This window comes from Balaenoptera borealis, assembly GCF_965194805.1.
Source record: "Balaenoptera borealis genome assembly, chromosome: 1".
Classification (NCBI taxonomy): Eukaryota; Metazoa; Chordata; class Mammalia; order Artiodactyla; family Balaenopteridae; genus Balaenoptera; species Balaenoptera borealis.
Genome location: NC_138860.1, coordinates 84,318,552 through 84,340,917, shown reverse-complemented (window position 1 = coordinate 84,340,917; position 22,366 = coordinate 84,318,552). Strand labels below are relative to the sequence as shown.

Sequence of the window (22,366 nt, the reverse complement as noted above, 5' to 3'; positions counted from 1 at the left end):
CCTGTGCTAAGGGGGAGAACATGTGAGGTCCCAGCTGGGCTCAGGGACCAGAGAGGGCATGAGCAGAGGGTAGTAATCTGGAGGCAGGAGTCCCTCCATCTGTCTTTCCAGACTAAGCCCCAGGAGCATGGCAAAATTAGCACTATAAATAGATCTATTGGGGGCTGGGAGGGAGGTAGGTGCCTGTGAGGAAAACTATGGGGAAATCAGAATGCATCTCGAAGTTAGCCCCAGAAATGAGTATTTTCCTTGATATTATTCTAATATTTCTTTTTTGATTAGGTTGTGAAGAAGAGAGTTCAAATGATGTTCATAAAATAAGCTATTAACCAATCATTAAAAAGAAAGGCAAGTCACAGTTCAGTTTTGTTTATACACACATACACACACACACACACAACACTAAAATGCTCAATGGTAATTGTCTCCAGGTGGTGAGATGCACTGTTCTTTCATTCCTTCGACAAATGTTTATAGAGCACTGATTATATTCGACGGTTATGACAGGTTTTGGGGACATAGTAGAAAACACACCAGGCAAAACTCCTGCCTTTTAGAGCTTATTTTCCAATGGGAGATATGGAAAATAAACAAGTGAACAAAAGCATATAAAAGGGCCCTCAATTGTTCTTAGTGAAATGAAGTGAACCAGGGAATAACCCTCTAGATGGGGTCTCAGGGACGCTCTCTGGCAGGTCCCCACATTTACAGTGAAGTTGAAAAACATAGAGAGCCCCCAGAGGTGGGGAGCACTGGGCTTGTCCTAGTAACTGAGGACCCTCAGCAAGGGTCTTTGAACCCGAGGCAGTGGTTTGGATTGTATTCCAGGAGTGTTAGGTCATCATCAGCACCGGGGAGGGACAAGCAAGCTCTAATCCCCACTCTGAAAGCTGGCATAAGCTATTTTTAGAGAGTAGTTTAGAGAAAGTAATGGATGATCTAGTTTTGATTTTATACCTTCATGCATTTCCCCAAAACATTGTATGAAATGTTTGTTTTATCACCATAAGAAGCAATCCTTATTATTTAATTTTTATATATTATATATTTATTTTAAATATATATACAGATTTATATATTACAGACTTAGAATGGTCCATGCCTTGGAGTTTTGGTGAGCATGGCATTCTTGGGAACTTCTGTAACTACAGCCTTCAGCATAGGGCCTGGATAGCCCCTGGCACATGGTAGCCCCTGCAAAGCCTTCTGCTTGACTTTTTGGGCCTAAAGTTGTCAGACTCAACCCTACCCCATCCCAGGACAGAGTTTATTTCCACACAGAATGGAGTTATAGATGTGTCTTGAGAGCAGATGGGTTGTGGGCTAGTGGCCAAGAGCACTCCCCAACAGCCCCACCCCTTCATGAAAAGTGATTCCTCCCACCTTTACACAACATCTCCAGACTGGACATCCCAGAAAGACATATAACTTTCTATTCTGTGCCCTTGGAAATGAATCCCACAGCCTAATAGTGAGGAAAAACCCATTTTACAGGTGGAGAAACTGAGATTCAGAAAAAAAGCTTGGCTGAGGTCACAAAACAAGAGGAAAAGGGGACCAGGTTCCTGAGATGCCTCCCTCACCTCCCTGTGCCCAGGTCACAAGTATCACAGGAGTGAATGAGCCCCCAGAGCCCGCTGGCCAGGCAGGAGCTGTGTGTCCCTGCAAAAAGCGGCCCTGAGGGGTTTTTTGCTTAAGGTTCCTATGATGAGTCAGGAAGGGGCTAGAGGAAGTTGACCAACTGGAGCGGTGAAACCAGTCCATCTCCTTCACCTTGGGAAAGAGGCCAGGCTGGGGAACAGTATAAAGGGCATCCCGGCCCCTGCTCGGCTCAGTGCTCCACTAGAAGCTCCTCCAGCCGTCCTCACTGTGAGTCAGGTAAGTGCTAGCTGGCAGAACCAAGGTTGGGACCAGGGGCCTCCCACAGTCCAGAACATGGCTGGGGGTGGCCAGCCAGGTGGGTGCAGGTATCACTTGTGTGCTGGATTCAACAAGACTACTGTTCTTCTAGGAGGGCTCAGGTTACTGTGCTGAGGGCTAGGTGCCATGGTATGGAAACACAGAACAGACAGCAAGCTCCTCCTACCCCATACTTTTTTGGGACCGTATTTTAGAGAGAGAGAGAGAGGCAGAGAGACAGAAAGAGACAGAGAGAGGAGTAAGATGGGGATGAAGGGGAAATATGGCCAATTTCTCTCCTAAAACTGATTGATTTGGGCTGACTGTGATTTTGCCTTCTTTATGGAGGCAGGGTGTCCGGGGACATGCTTGTAACTCTTGGCTGTGCTACCAAAGGGAGAAATGCAGCATGGGGAACACTTTCTATTTGGAGAACCCAGGCTGAGCAGGGGCAGGGAAACCCAGCTTAGAAGTAGGAGACTTGAAAGAACCAGCTCCAACTCTCAGCAACCTTCCAGCCCCCTCCCACCACCACCAGCTAAAGCTCAGATGGTCAGGAGAGAAAGCAGCTCTGGAGCTGAATAGGCCAATCTGTTCATTTTACAGAGGAGAAATCTGAGGTCCAGAGGGGCTCAATGACTTGTCCAGAACCACACAGCATTTCACTGGGAGATTTAAGCCGAGATCACATCATGTGACTCCAGTCCAGGGCGTGCACCCTCACCTCTCAGATCCTCTCGGAATGGGCTACTGATTTTCCAGGACTCGGGAGTCCTGCAGGAGACCTTTCTTTTCCTAGCACCTTCCCTCTTCTTGTCATAATCCCAGAGCTCATCTCTCTTCTTTGTATGTGAAGGTCAGAAACAAGGGAGAGACAAGGATAGGCAAGGGCAGGAGGTGAAGGGGTACCCAGCCCACCTTTGCAGAGCACCTCTGGAGAGAGTCCTCTTTGTTGGCTCTTGGGAACAAGAGGCTCCCAGGAGGGCCTTTCCCTGCCCCTCTCCATTCCTACCCTTCACTCTGCTGCTTCTGGGGAATGATAGCCCAGCGTGGGTGGGAGAGTACCCCCACCCAAGGGAAGAGGGGATGCTGAGAAACCAGGCGCTGCTGCATATTTCCAGCGGTTCATCTACTTCCTCGCCTTCAATTAACCCTCTGACCCCTCCTGTTTTTCAGGTTGACCTAAAGCAGCTTCCAAGATGTCCCAGCAAGGTACTCTGCCAGTGACCCTGCCCCCTGCCCTCTGTAAGGAGCCCGTCAAGCCTGTTTCTCCTCCCACCAATATCCAGCAGGAGCAAGTGAAGCAGCCAACTCCACTGCCTGCCCCATGCCAGAAGGTCATCCCAGGGAAGGACCCCTTGGAGCTCGGGGAGAAACACACAACTCCTGTGAAGGAGGTGCCCGAGCAAGGGTGTAAGCCACAGCAACAGGAGCCACAGCATCCGGAACAGCATCCGGAACAGCAGCAGCAGCAGCAGCAGCAGCAGCAAGAGTCACAGAAGCCAGAAAAGCATGTAGAACAGCAGCAGCAGCAGCAGCAGCAAGAGTCACAGAAGCAAGAAAAGCATGTAGAACAACAGCAGAAGCAGCAAGAGTCACAGAAGCAAGAAAAGCATGTAGAACAGCAGCAGAAGCAGCAAGAGTCACAGAAGCAGGAAAAGCATGTGGAACAGCAGCAGCAGCAAGAGTCACAGAAGCAAGAAAAGCATGTAGAACAGCAGCAGCAGCAGCAGCAGCAAGAGTCACAGAAGCAAGAAAAGCATGTAGAACAGCAGCAGCAGCAAGAGTCACAGAAGCAAGAAAAGCATGTAGAACAGCAGCAGCAGCAGCAGCAGCAGCAAGAGTCACAGAAGCAAGAAAAGCATGTAGAACAGCAGCAGCAGCAGCAGCAGCAGCAAGAGTCACAGAAGCAAGAAAAGCATGTAGAACAGCAGCAGAAGCAGCAAGAGTCACAGAAGCAGGAAAAGCATGTGGAACAGCAGCAGCAGCAAGAGTCACAGAAGCAAGAAAAGCATGTAGAACAACAGCAGAAGCAGCAAGAGTCACAGAAACAGGAAAAGCATGTGGAACAGCAGCAGCAGCAAGAGTTACAGAAGCAAGAAAAGCATGTAGAACAGCAGCAGAAGCAGCAAGAGTCACAGAAGCAAGAAAAGCATGTGGAACAGCAGCAGCAGCAAGAGTCACAGAAGCAAGAAAAGCATGTAGAACAGCAGCAGCAGCAAGAGTCACAGAAGCAAGAAAAGCATGTAGAACAGCAGCAGAAGCAGCAAGAGTCACAGAAGCAAGAAAAGCATGTGGAACAGCAGCAGCAGCAAGAGTCACAGAAGCAGGAAAAGCATGTAGAACAGCAGCAGAAGCAGCAAGAGTCACAGAAGCAGGAAAAGCATGTGGAACAGCAGCAGCAGCAAGAGTCACAGAAGCAAGAAAAGCATGTAGAACAGCAGCAGAAGCAGCAAGAATCACAGAAGCAGGAAAAGCATGTAGAACAGCAGCAGAAGCAGCAAGAGTCACAGAAGCAACAAAAGCATGTAGAACAGCAGCAGAAGCAGCAAGAATCACAGAAGCAGGACCAGCATGTGCAACAGCTGGAGCAGGAGAAGAAGGTCTTGGGCCAGCGGCTGGATCAAGAGCCAGCAAAGAAAGATGAGCAACTGGAAAAGAAAGGGGAGCAGCTGCTGGAGCAGCAGGAGGGGCCGCTGAAGCAGCCTCTGCTTGTCCCAGCTCCTGGCCAGGTCTAAGAGACTGACCCAGTCCAGCCCCTGAAGGGAGAAGTCTTGCCCCCTAAAGAAGCAGGAGGTGTAGTGTCCCCCAAACATATGTAACCACCCCCAGGGTCCCAGAGGCCCCTGGAAATCCCACACAAGTGAAGAGAGAGCCAGTGGCCTGGCTTACCTCCAGTCCCCAGCCTGGGTGGCCCACCTTATCTGTGAACCTGCCTGACCCTGTCCTTCTGCATGTCTCTTGGATAGGGCTTGGGAAGGGAGGGGAGCTATTGCCCAGCACCCACCCCTGATGAGCCCAATCCCAACCTCAGGTGGCCAGAGCCTCTGCTTGAAGAGACAGTGACTATAGCAACTCTGACTGCATCCCCACTACTATTGCTGAATCTGTGAGTGCGTACAATAATACAGAATAAATGTTGGAAGGCCTGGGATCCTGTATTCTCTTTGGCTTTTTACCCTCTGTCGGCTCACCATATAAAAACCTGTGTGGGGGTTAATGGTTGCAAATGACTCTTGGCCAATTTCCAAAGGAGGACAGACATTTTGACCCCTTTTTAATTCTGCTCCCCAAACCACTCAATACATTCAACAGCTTCTAAAAATGAAATCATAACAACACCAAAAGAAAACAAAACAACTTCATTCATGCACCTGAAAGGAGCACTTAGCAGTCATGAAACAACTTCATTCATGCACCTGAAAGTAGCACTTGGCAGTCATGAAGAGGAGATAGGTTATTCTGGTTGGGGGAAGAGGATCTATTCATCTCAGTTCAACACTGCTTTACATTATACCCACCGAGCCCAATCCTAGCCCATGGCCAAAGGCACAGGGAGGGAGTGGAGGCTCCACCTGGGTTCTGGTCCCTGCCCAGGTTTTCTCTCCATAGAATGTCCTCATGGTTTCCAAGAGTCTTACTAACTGCCTCCATGGTTAAGGAAGACTTTAGGAAAGCAAAGAAGCAGAACTGGGCAACATGGGGAGAGGAGAGACTCCTGGGACTGGTCTCTGAAGGAGAAAGTGACAGTGTCACTAAAGGAAGTAAAGGTTGGGCCAGCTGGAATCATGGAAGCCAAAGTGCTGAATTGCCTGGAGAAATACAGATCCAAGGTCACTGCAGTGGTTACCCTCCCTGACATTTCTGTAGCCTTTCCTGCTATCAGTCGCATCAGGACGTGGGGGCTCTCTCCTTCCTGGGAATCACCTGGCTCTAACTATTTAACCACATCATCTCAGGCAGGTTGTCTCAAGTTACCCAAAGCTATTTCATCACAGCCATGAGCATATGTCAGGGACATCCCTTTTGAGACTGCCATAGGCACCCAAACTCAATAGGTTGAAGGGCACTTAGTGTCTCTTACTGCCCACCCAACTCCAGGGACACCCACTGTCATTCCTTCTTAGGTATTCTCTCTCTCGGGAAATGATACCTTCTCTGCATTCACCGAAGCCAGAGACAACACATCATTCTCCACTCCTTTCCTTTGCTTCCCTACTCCCCACCAGAGACCAAGTCCTTGCTATCCTTACCCACACCTCCCAAACTTTGACTGAGGTCATTTCTCACCTGAACTATTGCAATGGCTCTCAAGCTGTTCTCCTTTGCTCCCTGTCTCCACACACCCTGCAATCCACCGATCACACAGAGGACAGGGTGTTCTACTTAAAATTCTGATCTAACTACTTCACTCCTTGAGTTAATGCTTGGCGGCGGCTCTCATTATTCAGAGGATGAGAATGAAGGCTCAAGTCCTTCTAACAGGACAAGAGTTAAAAGGAAGTCTGAGTAGAACTGGTTGGGAAGATTGGGGGCACAGTGAGAAGTAATCAGAAACACCCAGAATATGTGCAAATTTTTTTGAAGTCTTAGGTTTTGATTTTTTAGTAGACCGTATTTTTCTGTTATTTTCTTTTTTAATTTGTTTATTTAACTATAGTTGATTTACAATATTGTGTTAGTTTCAGCTGTACAGCTCCAGATTCTTTTCCATTATAGGTTATTACAAGATATTGAATATAGTTCCATATGCTATGCAGCAAATCCTTGTTGTATATCTATTTTACATATAGTAGTAGGTGTAATAGGTCTTTTTTTAGAACAGTTTTCAATTTATGAAAAAGTCAAGAAGACAGTAAAAAAGAGTTACCATACACTTCACACCCAGTTTCCCTTATTGTTAACATCTTACGTTAGTACAGCACATTTATTATTATAATTAACAAAACTGTATTGGTACATGATTATTAACTGAAGTTCATCGTTTATTCCTATTATTTTAGTTTTTATTTATTTATTTATTTATTTATTTATTTATTTATGGCTGTGTTGGGTCTTCGTTTCTGTGCGAGGGCTTTCTTCTAGTTGCGGCAAGCGGGGGCCACTCTTCATCGCGGTGCGCGGGCCTCTTACTATCGCGGCCTCTCTTGTTGGGGAACACAGGCTCCAGACGCGCAGGCTCAGTAATTGTGGCTCACGGGCCCAGTTGCTCCGTGGCATGTGGGATCTTCCCAGACCAGGGCTCGAACCCGTGTCCCCTGCATTGGCAGGCAGACTCTCAACCACTGCGCCACCAGGGAAGCCCCTATTATTTTAGTTTTTACCTAATGCCTTTTTCTGTTTCAGGATCCCATCTAGAATATCACATTACATTTAGTTGTCTTGTCTCCTTAGGCTCCTCTTGACTGTGACAGTTTCTTACTTTCCTTGTTTTTTGATGACCTTGACAGTTTTGAGGGGTCCTGGTCAGGTATTTTATAGAATATCCCTCAATTTGGGTTTGTCTGATGTTTTCTTCATGATTAGACTATGTTTAGCTTTGTAAGGAACTCTTACAACTCAATAGCAAAAAACAAAAATAAAACAAAACAAACAACAAATAATCTGATTTTAAAATGGGCAAAGGACCTGAATAGTATTTTCTTTATTTTGCTGCTCAGATTGTTCCAGCTTTGGCCATCAGGAGCTGTTTCAGTTGGCTCCTATGTCCTTCATTAAACATCAATGTGGTGTTTTAAAATTTTGTTTTATTTTCTGTTTTTTCCTTTGTTCCTTTGTTTTGTCTTTTGAGCATTTCCATACTTTCTGGTGCTACAAGGTGCTCCAGGCGCATCTTATATATTCCTGCCCCAGTCCTAGAGTCAATAATTTCTTCAAGGAGTCCTTGTTGATTTTACTGGATAATGGTATTAGAAACTAAGATATAGGTACTTGGTGTGCTCATTGCTACTAGTTTATTATTTCTTTTGGGCCCTCTCAGCTGACAAAGGAAATATATGTGTGTATATTAACCCATGTGTATGTACATGTGTGTGTGCGTTTTTATATGTAACCATCTGTATTTATAGAATATTAAGCTAAACATAGTTCATATTAAGGCCTCCAACTGTAATCCATTATCACACTAGCCTCTTCCCCTTTCTCATCTGTAAATTCTGACTCCAGCAGTGAGAAACCTCACACACACCATCCATTTTCTTAGTTGCTCATTTCTAGTTTACATTTATAGCAGAATCAGAATTGTTAACCTGAAACCCCATACTTCCAGTGTAAGTATCCTTATCAACTATACCGCAGTGCTTAAGAGCAGTTCATTTGCCTTTAAAAGTCCTACAGATTTCTCTCATTTCCAAAGTTATTTAAGTTAGCGTCTTTTTCTCTCACCCCCTCGGTGAGGTAGTTTCATACATTTGTAACACAGATTCTATTGTCACAGTCTGTATTCCTTCCTAAGATCCCCCAATTTCCTAATTTTTAAAATTTTGCATACATTGTTTCACTTTTTGTACTATAAAATTCTACTGGTTTTGACAAATACATAATGATATGTATCCACTATTACATTATCATACAGAGTATTTTCACCGCCCTAAAAAAGAATCTCCTATGCTTCACCTATTCAACCCTTTCCTTTCTCTTGCTGAACCCCTGAGAACCACTGATCTTTATTCTGTCTCTATAGTTTTGCCTTTCTAGAATGTCATGTAATTGAAATGTACAGCATATAGCCTTTCAGACTGGCTTCTTTGACTTAGATATAGGCATTTAAGGTTCACCCATGTCTTTGTGGTTTGATGGCTTATTTCTCTTTGTCACTAATATTCTATTTTATGGAAGTACCACAGTTTGTTTATCCATTCACCTATCAAAAGATACCTTGGTTGCTTCCATTTTGGGGCAATTATGAAAAAAGCTTCTATAAATCTTTGTGCGTAGGTTTTTTTGTGGACTTAGGTTTTTAAATCAGTTTGGTAAACCCTTATGAGCACAGTTGCTGGAGTGTATGGTAAGACTATGTTTAGCTTTGTCAGAAACAGGTATTCTCTCTTACAAAGTGTCTGCAGTATTTTGTATTGCCACTAGCAATGAATGAGAGTTTCTGTTGCCTGGCATCTTCATCAGCATTTGATATTGACAACTTTATGGATTTTAACCATTCTAATAGGTGTGTAGAGGTATCTTATTGTTTTAATTTGCAATTCCCTAATGAAGAATGATGTTGAGCATATTTTCATTATACTTATTTGTTATCTATCTTCTTTTGTGAGGTGTCCTGATCTTTTGCTCATCTTTAAATTAAGTTGCTCATTTTCTTATTGTTGATTTTTAAAAATTCTTTGTATATACTGGGTTGCTCAGACATGTGTCTTGCAAATATTTTCTCCCAGTCTGCGGCTTAATAGTGTCTTTCACAGAGCACAAGATTTAAATTTTAATAAAGTTCAACTTATTAATATTTTCTTTGGGCAATCATGGTTTGGTGTTGTATCTAAAAACTCACCAACATGATATGGGATAAAATCAGAGAGGTAAGAAAAGATCACATGTGACTTTGCATGCCAAGACAATACATTTGAATTTTATTTTGGAGGATCACAGAAGCCATTAGAGGATTTGAGCAGGGGGGCAACATGATTTACATTTTTTAAGAGACCACAGCTCTGAAGAGAATTAATTACAGAGGCAGGCACCAGTGAAAATAGGGTCTAGAGTGGTGATAGATGAGAGCTGCTTTGGTTAACGAAATGTGGTAGTGGATACCTGTTGTGATTAGAAAATGTTAATTTCTTTAAAATGCATAAATTTTTTAATTAAAAAAATAAAAATTAAAAAATAAAAACTGATCAACAATCTCAAGGCCACTTGGATTTTCTCCTAGGTTATCCTATAGAAATTTTATAATTTTACATTTTACATTTAGGTCCATGATCAATTTTAAGTTAATTTTTATGAAAGGTGTAAGATCTGGGTCTCAATTCATTATTTTTGTATATGAATGTCCAATTGTTCCAACCTGACTTGTTGAAAAGGTTATCCTTCTCCACTGAAATGCCTTTGCTCCTTTGTCAAAGATCAGTTGACTATGTAGGTCTATTTTTGCTTCTCTATTCAGTTACATTAAACTGTAGATCTACTCTTTCACCAATATCATGCTGTTTTGATTACTGTGCTTTATAGTAAGCCTTAAAATTAGGTAATGTCAGTCCTCTAACTTTGTTTTTCTTTAGTCTTGTGTTGGGTATTTTGAGTCTTTCACCTTTTCATATAAACTTTAGAATCAGTCTGTTGATATTCACAAAACAGCTTGCTAGGATTCTGTTTTGGATTACATTGAATCTATAGATCAGTTTGGGAAGAATTTACATCTTAACAATATTGAGTCTTTGCATCCATGAACATGGAATATCCTTCCATTTGTTTAGATCTTTGATCTCTTTCTTCAGATAATTGTAGTTTTCACATATAGATCCTATACATATTTTATTAGATTTTTACCTGAGTTTCTTTTTTTTTTGGTAAGTGGCATTATGCTTTTAATATCAAATTCCATGTGTTTACTGCTGGGATATAGGAAAACAATTGACTTCTGTATATTAACCTTGTATCCTGTGATCTTGCTATAATTGCTGTTAGTTCCAAAAGGTTTATTTTAGTTGATTCTTTGGGATTTTCTGTATAGACAATCATGACATCTGGTAAGTGCTCCCATGTGCTGGTACGCATTTCCTGCAGATCGATCAGTGAATAATTATTCCCTCCCTTAGCAGGACCAGCACTAACTCAGTTGGCTTTGCTAAGACTTGAACCAATGGCTAGGAGAGGAGGTGGGGGAGATCTTAAGTTAGATGATAATGCCTTACAAAGCATCTGTTTCAGGTGAATCCTCTTCATATCTTCAGCCAGTGGGGATGTGGAGCCTGATGTCTTCTATCCAAGGAGAGTGGCCTGCTTTTGCAAGCTGAGAAAATTCAGAGGACTCTGGAGTTCAGTGTTACCAAGCACAGACGTGAATATGTTCCCATCCCAAGTTTTGAGATTCCGTTCTTTCCCTGTTAGGGGCCTTCCCTTGGTATAAGAAACATGTGGATGCTATAAATTCAGCTTTCTATAAAGGTTACTATTAGGTCCTAGGCCTGGCGTTTAGCACCATCTGCCCTTTGCAGTTGATGAGGGTGTCTTTAAACACTACTATGGATGTCTTCTGACTTTCACATCACGTCTTAAAATAATGAGTGGATGACCTGAGTTTGTCATTTTTTTTCTCTTTAAAGCACCAATAGCATCCAGCAACGACTGCCCAAGCCCACTATCCTTATGGTTACCATTTCCTCCATATACCTCAAATGTCAAAGATATTGCACAAGCCAGTGCATCACCTTCCATTGGATCTTGCCTCAATGCACCATAAAAGATAGTGCAACATGCCAAGAGCTCCCAAAACCAGTGAAGGGAGTTTTGTTTCCTTGCAGCCAGCAAGTAAGCCAACTCCAAAATTCCACCACCAGAATCAGGTTCCTGGAACCACAGCTGGTATCATCTCCCGCCCTGAGATGAGGATTTATTTGCAAGTAATTTATTAGGGTTGTGTTTCCAGGGGAAACTAGTCAGGGAGTAGGAGAAGCAGGACTGTGAAGGAGAAGGAGCCATGTGGGTGTGGTTTCAGGCAAAGATGGATGGGGGAGGGGAGCATCAACCTGCCCCCACAGGAGAACTCTAGAATGTAGAACAAGCCTCAGAGCTGTGTTGGCAGGAGGCAAGAGAGCTGGGCTGTTGTGCTTTTGTGCCTATAAATCACTGGTTGAGGGCCACTCCAGGGAGACATACAATGCCAGGTACCTCAGGCTTTCTGCCTGTGAGGACGGAGCAGATTAGGTTGCTCAAGGGCAGTCATCTGAAGAAGCACCACCATGTGACCAAATGGAGAGAGAACCATACCAAAGCCCACGTGGTGCTGAATAACTCCATGTGGATGCGGTCAGCAAAATCCAGATGTGAAACACTCTGTATGACAGATAATAATACACTTTCTTCAGTTAAAAAATTCAAAGGAGGCAAAAAAAGAAAAATGGACAGGGAATCTATACATGAAAATAAGAGATAGATTAAGCAATAACAAAGTACCTACCTTGTTTTGATATCAATTCAAATAAATTGTTAGAAAAATAATGACTTTTATGAGATCATTGGAAATGTGAACACTGAGTGGACATTGCATAATAAAAAAATTTTTGGTATTTTTAAGGTGTGATAATATTTACTATAACTTCGGAGGGGAAAAAAAAGAGTCAATTTGGAGATATCTATAGATAAAATGACATGAGTCTGGAATTTGCTTTAAAAAAATATTGAAGGGGGCCAGTGAGTGGGCATATAAATGAAATGAAATTGGCCATAATTCGATAATTATAAAAGCTGGGTGATATACATGACATTCTTTTTACTATTCTGTCCACTTTTGTATATGTTTAAAATTTCCCATAAAATAGTAAAAAATACATTTAAAAATGCTAATATAAACAATATAGAAATTATATCCTTTGTAACTAAACATAGAGTAAAAAAAATTAGATTTTTAACTTGAAATGTAAAGAACAGAACAGAACTTTTGAAATATTTTATAGAGATGTCTTCACTTGGTTCTCCCAAAGAAACACAGTATGAGATAAGTAGTTTTTCTGATAAGTGACCCCAAGAAGCAGAAGTCAGGGGCACTAGAAAGAGTAAAACAAGACAGGAAAGAAAGTCAGTCCAAGGGTGTGTCGTTGAGCTGGGTGTTACTGTGGGTACCCACTAGGGAGCTTCTAAGGACTGTGTAGAATGTGGGTCAGAATGGTCCACCTAAGATAGGAAAGGATGTTATCTCTCCTTGGACTCCTGTCTTTTAGTGAGCGGTTGCTGTAGGGGGTGCTAACTCCCTCAGGCTTCCACACTGTTCTTGCACCCACATGATGGGGCAGGCTCCTGAGTGTTCCTGTCACTATGCCCTGGGAGAGAAGGAAGAGATCCCTGGTGTGGATGAAGTGAAATGCTGTCATACTACCCCTGAGCATATGCAGTTGACACAGCTACACACTCTTAGGCAAAAAAGGGGGTCAGGAAAATAGGAAATGGCACATAGAAGATGTCAGACAGTGAGAATCTAAAAAGTCTGACGGGAGACACTTGGAGACCTTATGGTCAGAGCAGTCTCCCTACTGCAACCGCATCTCTCCCCAACCCCACTAAAATTATCGCTTCATATAAAGTCTCCCCTTACTAAAAGAAAATACATATAATAAAGTTTGACAGCAACTGAATTATTTTCCTAGAAATTTCCCTTTTTCATTTGAAGTTAAATTTGTTATAAATTTGTTTTTCTTTGCAGTTTCTGCTCTAACTATAGTCATAATCCCCCTTTTTAAATTCCCAGTATTATTTTTTGTCTTTTTCACCCTGGTAAATATTGTCAGTCTTAACTAATTTTTTTCATCTGTTCAAATAAGCCATTTGCCTCTGTTGATTCCCCTCTGTTGTATTTTCTTTTTTAAATTTAATTATATATATATATATTTTATAAAGCAGGTTCTTCTTTTTTTTGAATTTTTCAATTTTATTTTGTTTTTTTATACAGCAGGTTCTTATTAGTTATCCATTTTATACATATTAGTGTATATATGTCAATCACAATCTCCCAATTCATCCCACCACCTCCACCCGCACCCTCCCCACACTTTCACCTCTTGGTGTCCATATGTTTGTTCTCTACATCTGTGCCTCTATTTCTGCCTTGCAAACCAGTTCATCTGTACCATTTTTCTAGATTCCACATATATGCGTTAATATACGATATTTGTTTTTCTCTTTCTGACTTACTTCACTGTGTATGACCGTCTCTAGATTCAGCCACGTCTCTACAAATGACCCAATTTCGTTCTTTTTATGGCTGAGTAATATTCCATTGTATTTATTTACCACAGCTTCTTTATCCATTTCTCTGTTGATGGGCAGTTAGGTTGCTTCCATGGCCTGGCTATTGTAAATAGTGCTGCAATGAACATTGGGGTGCATGTATCTTTTTGACTTATGATTTTCTCCAGATAGGAGTGGGACTGCAGAATCATATGGTAATTCTATTTTTAGTTTTTTAAGGAACCTCCATACTGTTCTCCATAACGGCTGTATTAATTTACGTTCCCACCAACAGTGCAAGAGTGTTCCCTTTTGCCCAAACCCTCTCCAGCATTTGTTGTTTGTAGATTTTTTGATGATGCCCACTCTAACCAGTGTGAAGTGATACCTCATTATAGTTTTGATTTTCATTTCTCTAATAATTAGTGATGTTGAGCAGCTTTTCATGTGCCTCTTGGCCATCTGTATGTCTTCTTTGGAGAAATGTCTATTTAGGTCTTCTGCCCATTTTTGGATTGGGTTGTTTGTTTTTTTAATACTGAGCTGCATGAGCTGTTTATATATTTTGGAGATTAATCCTTTGTCCGTTGATTCATTTGCAAATATTTTCTCCCATTCTGAGGGTTGTCTTTTCGTCTTGTTTGTACATTCCTTTGCTGTGCAAAAAATTTAAGTTTCATTAGGTCCCATTTGTTTATTTTTGTTTTTATTTCCACTACTCTAGGAGATGGATCACAAAAGATCTTTCTGTGATTTATGTCAAAGAGTGTTCTACCTATCCTCTAAGAGTTTTATAGTATCTGGTGTTACATTTAGGTCTATAATCCATTTGGAGTTTATATTTATGTATGGTGTTAGGGAGTGTACTAATTTCATTCTTTTGCATGTAGCTGTCCAGGTTTCCCAGCACCACTTATTGAAGAGACTGTCTTTTCTCCATTGTATATCCTTGCCTCCTTTGTCATAGATTAGTTGACCATAGGTGCGTGGGTTTACCTCTGGGCTTTCTATCCTGTTCCATTGATCTATATTTCTGTTTTTGTGCCAGTACCATATTGTCCTGATTACTGTAGCTTTGTAGTATAGTCTGAAGTCAGGGAGTCTGATTCCTCCAGCTCATTTTTTATCCCTCAAGATTGCTTTGGCTATTCGGGATCTTTTGTGTCTCCATACAAATTTTAAGATTTTTTTTGTTCAAGTTCTGTAAAAAAGGCCATTTGTGTTTTAATAGGGATTGCATTGAATCTATAGAGTGCTATGGGTAGTGTAGCCATTTTCACAATATTGATTCTTCCAATCCAAGAACTTGATATATCTCTCCATCTGTTTGTGTCATCTTTGATTTCCTTCATCAGTGTCTTATAGTTTTCTGAGTCCAGGTCTTTTACCTCCTTAGGTGGGTTTATTCCTAGGTATTTTATTCTTTTTGTTGCAGTGGTGAATGGGATTTTTTCCTTAATTTCTCTTTCTGATCGTTCATTGTTAGTGTATAGGAATGCAAGAGATTTCTGTGCATTAATTTTGTATCCTGCAATTTTACCAGATTCATTGATTAGATCTAGTAGTTTTCTGGTGACATCTTTAGGATTATCTACATATAGTATCATATCATCGGCAAACAGTCGACAGTTTTACTTCTTTTCCAATTTTTGTTCTTTTATTTCTTTTTCTTCTCTGATTGCCATGGCTAGGACTTCAAAAACTATGTTGAATAATAGTGGTGAGAGTGGACATCCTTGTCTTGTTCCTGATTTTAGAGGAAATGCTTTCAGTTTTTCACCATTGAGAACAATGTTTGCTGTGGTTTTGTTGTATATGGCTTTTATTATGTTGAGGTAAGTTCCCTCTGTGCCACTTTCTGAAGAGGTTTTATCATAAATGGGTGTTGAATTTTGTCAAAAGCTTTTTCTGCATCTATTGAGATGATCATATGGTTTTCATTCTTCAGTTTGTCAATATGGTGTATCACAGTGATTGATTTGCATACATTGAAGAATCCTTGCATCCCTGGGATAAACCCCACTTGATCATGGTGGATGGTCATTTTAATGTGCTGTTGTATTCTGTTTGCTAGTATTTTTTTTTTTTAATAAGGCTTCCTAAACCATTTTTTGTTTGTTTAATTTGTTTTAAATTAAGTGTGTTCTTAAGATTAGCTGTTATATTTTTTGTATCCACCTTCTTTTTTTTTTTTTTTAAACTTTGGGTTTATTTATTTATTTATTTATTTATGGCTGTGCTGGGTCTTCATTTCTGTGCGAGGGCTCTCCCCAGCTGCGGCAAGCGGAGGCCACTCTTCATCGCGGTGTGCGGGCCCCCCACCATCGCGGCCTCCCCTGCTGCGGAGCACAAGCTCCAGACACGCAGGCTCAGCAACCGTGGCTCACGGGCCTAGTTGCTCCGCGGCATGTGGGATCCTCCCAGACCAGGGCCCGAACCCGTGTCCCCTGCATTGGCAGGCAGACTCTCAACCACTGCGCCACCAGGAAAGCCCTGTTTGCTAGTATTTTGTTGAGGATTTTTGCGTCTATGTTCATCAGTGATATTGGTCTGTAATTTTCTTTTTTTTTGAAGATTTTTTTTTTAAATTAATTTATTTATTTTTAGCTGTGTTGGGTCTTCGTTTCTGTGTGAGGGCTTTCTCTAGTTGTGGCAAGCGGGGGCCACTCTTCATCGCGGTGCGCGGGCCTCTCACTATCGCGGCCTCTCTTGTTGCGGAGCACAGGCTCCAGACGCGCAGGCTCAGTAGTTGTGGCTCACGGGCCTAGTTGCTCCGCGGCATGTGGGATCTTCCCAGACCAGGGCTTGAACCCGTGTCCCCTGCATTAGCAGGCAGATTCTCAACCACTGCGCCACCAGGGAAGCCCTGTAATTTTCTTTTTTTTTGGTAGTATCTCTGTCTGGTTTTGGTATCAGTGTGATTGTGGCCTTCTAGAATGAGTTTGGGAGTGTTCCTTCCTCTACAATTTTTTGGAAGAGTTTGAGAAGGAGGGGTGTTAGCTCTTCTCTGAATGTTTGATAGAATTCACCTGTGAAGCCATATGGTCCCAGACTTCTGTTTGTTGGAAGATTTTTAACCACAGTTTCAATTTCATTACTTGTGACTTGTATGTTCATATTTTCTATTTTTTCCTGGTTCAGTCTTGGAAGGTTATACCTTTCTAAGAATTTGTCCATTTCTTCCAGCTTGTCCATTTTATTGGCATAGAGCTGCTTGTAGTAGTCTCTTATGATGCTCCGTGTTTCTGCGGTGTCCATTGTAACTTCTCCTTTTTCATTTCTAATTTTATTGATTTGAGTCCTCTCCCTCTTTTTCTTGATGAGTCTGGCTAAAAGTTTATCAACTCTGTTTATCTTCTCAAAGAACCAGCTTTTAATTTTATTGACCTTTGCTATTGTTTTCTTTGTTTTGATTTCTTTTATTTCTGCTCTGATCTTTATGATTTTTTTCCTTCTGCTAACTTTGGGTTTTGTTTATTCTTCTTTCTCTAATTCCTTTAGGTGGAAGGTTAGATTGTTTATTTGAGATTCTTCTGGTTTCTTGAGGTTGGCTTGTATTGCTATAAACTTCCCTCTTAGAACTGCTTTTGCTGCATCCCATAGGTTTTGGATCGTCATGTTTTCATTGTCATTTTTCTCTAGGTATTTTTTGATTTCCCCTTTGATTTCTTCAGTGATCTCTTGGTTATTTAGTAACGTATTGTTTAGCCTCCATGTGTTTGTGTTTTTTACGTTTTTTTCCTTGTAATTCACTTATAATCTCATAGCGTTGTGGTCAGAAAAGATGCTTGATATGATTTCAATTTTCTTAAATTTACTGAGGATTGATTTGTGACCCAAGATGTGATCTATCCTGGAGAATGTTCCATGTGCACTTGAGAAGAAAGTGTAATCTGCTGTTTTTGGATGGAATGTCCTATAAATATCAATTAAATCTACCTGGTCTACTGTGTCATTTAAAGCTTGTGTTTACTTATTAATTTTCTGTGTGGATGATCCGTCCATTGGTGTAAGTGAGGTGTTAAAGTCCCCCACTATTATTGTGTTACTGTTGATTTCCTCTTTTAAGGCTGTTGGCAGTAACCTTATGTATGGAGGTGCTCTTATGTTGGGTGCATATATATTTATAATTGTTATATCTTCTTCTTGGATTGATCCCTTGATCATTATATAGTGTCCTTCTTTGTCTCTTGTAACATTCTTTATTTTAAAGTGTATGTTATCTGATATGAGTATTGCTACTCAAGCTTTCTTTGATTTCCATTTGCATGGAATATCTTTTTCCATCCTCTCACTTTCAGTCTGTGTGTGTCCCTAGGTCTGAAGTTGGTCTCTTTTAGACAGTATATATATGGGTCTTGTTTTTGTATCCATTCAGCGAGCCTGTGTCTTTTGGTTGGAGCATTTAATCCATTCATGTTTAAGGTAATTATTGATATGTATGCTCCTATTACCATTTTCTTAAGTGTTTTCTTTGTTTTTGTAGGTCCTTTTCTTCTGTTGTGTTTCCCAGTTAGAGAAGTTCCTTTAGCATTTGTTGTAGAGCTAGTTTGGTGGTGCTGAATTCTCCTAGTGTTTGCTTGTCTGTAAAGCTTTTGATTTCTCCATCAAATCTGAATGAGATCCTTGCTTGGTAGAGTAATCTTGGCTGTAGGTTCTTCCCTTTCATCAGTTTAAATATGTCATGCCACTCCCTTCAGGCTTGTAGAATTTCTGCTGAGAAATCAGCCGTTTACCTTATGGGAGTTCCCTTGTATGTTATTTGTTGTTTTTCCCTTGCTGCTTTCAATAATTTTTCTTTGTCTTTAATTTTTGCCAATTTGATTACTATGTGTTTTTCCCTGGTTTTATACTATATGGGACTCTCTGCACTTCCTGGATTTGGGTGGCTATTTCCTTTCCAATGTTAGGGAAGTTTTCAACTATAATCTCTTCAAATATTTTCTTGGGTCCTTTCTCTCTCTTCTCCTTTTGGGACCCCTATAATGCCAATGTTTGTTGCATTTAATGTTGTCCCAGAGGTCTCTTAGGCTGTCTTCATTTCTTTTCATTCTATTTTCTTTATTCTGTTCCACAGCAGTGAATTCCACCATTCTGTTTTCCAGGTCACTTATCCGTTCTTCTGCCTCAGTCATTTTGCTATTGATTCCTTCTAGTATAGTTTTCATTTCAGTTATTGTGTTGTTCATCTCTGTTTGTTTGTTCTATAATTCTTCTTGGTCTTTGTTAAACATTTCTTGCATCTTCTTGATCTTTGCCTCCATTCTTTTTCTGAGGTCCTGGATCATCTTCACTATCATTATTCTGAATTCTTTTTCTGGAAGGTTGCCTATCTCCACTTCATTTAGTTGTTTTTCTGGGGTTTTATCTTGTTCCTTCATCTGGTACATAGCCCTCTGCCTTTTCATCTTGTCTATCTTTCAGTGAATGTGTTTTTTCCCCCACAGGTTGCAGGACTGTAGTTCTTCTTGCTTCTCCTGTCTGCCCTCTGGTGGATGAGGCTATCTAAGAGCTTTGTGCAAGTTTCCTGATAGGAGGGACTGGTGGTGGGTAGAGCTGGCTGTTGCTCTGGTGGGCAGAGCTCAGTAAAACTTTAATCCTCTTGTCTGCTGATGGGTGGGGCTGCATTCCCTCCCTGTTGGGTGTTTGCCCTGAGGCGACCCAACACTGCAGCCTACCCGGGCTCTTTGGTGGGGCTAATGGCGGACTCTAGGAGGGCTCACTCCAAGGAGTAGTTCCCAGAACTTCTGCTGCCAGTGTCCTTGTCTTCACAGTGAGACACAGCCACCCCCCACCTCTGCAGGAGACCCTCCAACACTAGCAGGTACGTCTGGTTCAGTCTCCTATGGGGTCACTGCTCCTTCCCCTGAGTTCCGATGCGCACACTACTTTGTGTGTGCCCTCCAAGAGTTGAGTCTCTGTTTCCCCCATTCCTGTCGAACACCTGCAATGAAAGCCCGCTAGTCTTCAAAGTCTGATTCTCTAAGAATTCCTCCTCCCATTGCCGAACCCCTAGGTTGGAAGCCTGACGTGAGGCTCAGAACATTCACTCCAGTGGGTGGACTTCTATGGCATAAGTGTTCTCCAGTTTGTGAGTCACCCACCCAGCAGTTATGGGATTAGATTTTATTGTGATTGTGCTCCTCCTACCATCTCATTGTGGCTTCTCCTTTGTCTTTGGATGTGGGGTATCTTTTTTGGTGAGTTTCAGTGTGTTCCTGTCAATGATTGTTCAGCAGTTAATTTTGATTCCAGTGCTCTTGCAAGAGGGAGTTAGAGCATGTTCTTCTACTCTGCCATCTTGAACCAATCTCCTCCCATGAGTTTTTGTATGCATTGTATATGTTACTGTTTAGTGTTAAGCATTTTCTAATTTCCTCCTGAATGTCATGTCCAGTAGTAGATGTTATTGTAATGCCACAATATCTCATACAGGAAAGCCAACCTTGGCTCTTACCCCTCAGAGATAAACATTTGGACCAATCCACTAGGTAATAATAATAATAATAATGATAGTAATAATAATAATAATAATAATAATAATAATAATAATAATAATAATAACTATTATTAGTAAAGTAACAAATAAACAACCTGACCAGATGAGGCACCATTGTGGAGGTTCAAAAAATACATGCTAGAGTCAGATCCCCCCTTCCCACCTCCTAATTCCATCACATTAGGGGCCAGGGCCTGAGTTTGGGGGGGAAACAAACATTCAGTCTATGCCAATGGTTGAAATGCACTGACTTTTCAGCATTGGTTTGGTTATGAAAGAATATTTGGAAAGTACTTGGCACTAGCCATCTAGCACACAGCCAGAGCTAAGCAAATGAAACACTGTGCATGTGGGATTTCAGAAGCTTCTTCTGTTTTCCTTGTTGCCTTTTATTCACTTCCCTAACTGGCCCATTAAAATAAGCTTGATTTCTTTCTTATGTGCCAGGCAATGTTCAAAGCATTTCGCATTCTTGAAGCCATTTAATCCTTAAAACATGAAACATAGTAAAGGAGACATAAGTACCAGGAATTCCTGGCTGATTTTGATTAACCAATCTGCTTAAGCAAACTTGGGGAGTGAGGAAGCCTTCCCAAAAGGACTACAATGATTGGCTCTTGGCTTACGCGATTTTAGAATTTTCCTAGCACAAAGGAATGAGAGTACAGTCCAAGCAAGAAGAAACTACCGTGGGTGGCCCATCATGGTACAGGCTAGCTAAGAGGAAGGGCATCCAAGCTGGACTGTCTTCCAAAGTGTCTGTGGTCTCTCACCACCCTCTAGTGTCATGATGCAGAAATGCAAGACTAGAAGGGAAGGGCTCCACCCAAGGAAGGTCCAAAAAGCAAGGCTTGGGTACCCATGTAGGACACCTCCAAAGAAATGGTGATGAACAGGACAGTTTGTGCTCTGAACGATTCAGAGTGAGCAGGTGCATAAGACAAATGCACTGATGACTCTACTAACAATAACCTCCACCATTTATTTAGCACTGGCCATACATCAGTCACAGCATCAAAAACTTTACATGCATGATCTCATCTTCCTGACACAACAACACCATGGTGTAGGTGTGATTAGCCTCCTTACCTCAGAGTCAAGGAGACTGAAGTTCAGAGAGGAGAAGTCATGCGCCCAAGGTCACTCAGCTAGTCACTGAAACTCAAACTCGTGTATGTCTGAACCCAGAGAGCAGGTAATGCTTTGGAGAATAAGCGATGGGAAATCTCGTGAGGGTTAGTGGACTGTCTAAAGGAGATGGACTTCCTGAAGGAGATGACATACGATCTGGGCTTTGAAGAATGAACACCAAGGAAGGGATCCCAAAAGGGGATGGAACAGGGTCCAGAGGAAATGAGCTGAATGAAGGCATAGCCTGAGAAAACACTGGGTGTGAATGGAATGAATGGTTCAGGTTGGCTGCAGGGTAGGAAGCAGAGGGAAAAAAATGGAAATGCTGGCTGCTTTTGTTACTATGTTCTGTGTTCTTCCCACTGTGTTCTTAAGTCCCCTGCGATAGGCACAAGGCAGCTGAAATTGAAATAAGAGGTGTTGTTTCCAACCCATGTGGAAAGACAGAACCCACCAGCCGTGTGTCACTCTTACTGATCAGCAGGGATGCCCCAGAGCAGCCAGGTACTCTGAGGGGCAGAAGTGGGAGGACCAGGTGAAGGCCAAGTTAACAAGTCCAGTAAGGTTAGTCTGAGATGGCAGTTCTGCCTGGGAGAAGGAGAGTAGGAGAGGCAAGAGGCCACTTGGTACAGTGACACTCTCCTCTGGACCTCAAATGACAGTGTGCGGTCTACCAAGGTCAAATGTAGTCGGCTGGACAAAGAACACACTTTTAAAACAGGACACTTTTCCAGAAAAACCATGACATACAATACAGTGCAAAGGGACTACACTTGGCATTAGTAATTGTATCATCGTTACCTTACTAAATGTTGGTTTCCTCCTGACAAAATTTAAAATAAAAATTTAGAATAGAAGTATGCTCTCTGGGTTCTGATTAGGATCCAAGATAAGGGAGAAGACAGGAGCCTCGACTCGTGCCTTGGCTCAGCCCACCTTCTAAGAGCA

The 22,366-nt window shown here is 41.8% G+C and overlaps 1 protein-coding gene across 1 annotated transcript; it reads left to right on the top strand.

Moving 5' to 3' along the window:
- The first annotated feature begins 1,733 nt into the window (after window positions 1–1,733).
- IVL (involucrin) lies at window positions 1,734–5,053 on the top strand. The gene is made up of 3 exons (XM_082346741.1): window positions 1,734–1,878; window positions 3,076–3,707; window positions 3,774–5,053. The coding sequence occupies exons 2-3, from the start codon at window positions 3,099–3,101 to the stop codon at window positions 4,635–4,637; spliced, it is 1,473 nt and encodes a 490-aa protein (XP_082202867.1). The 5' UTR covers window positions 1,734–1,878; window positions 3,076–3,098; the 3' UTR covers window positions 4,638–5,053.
- Window positions 5,054–22,366: the final 17,313 nt, after the last annotated feature.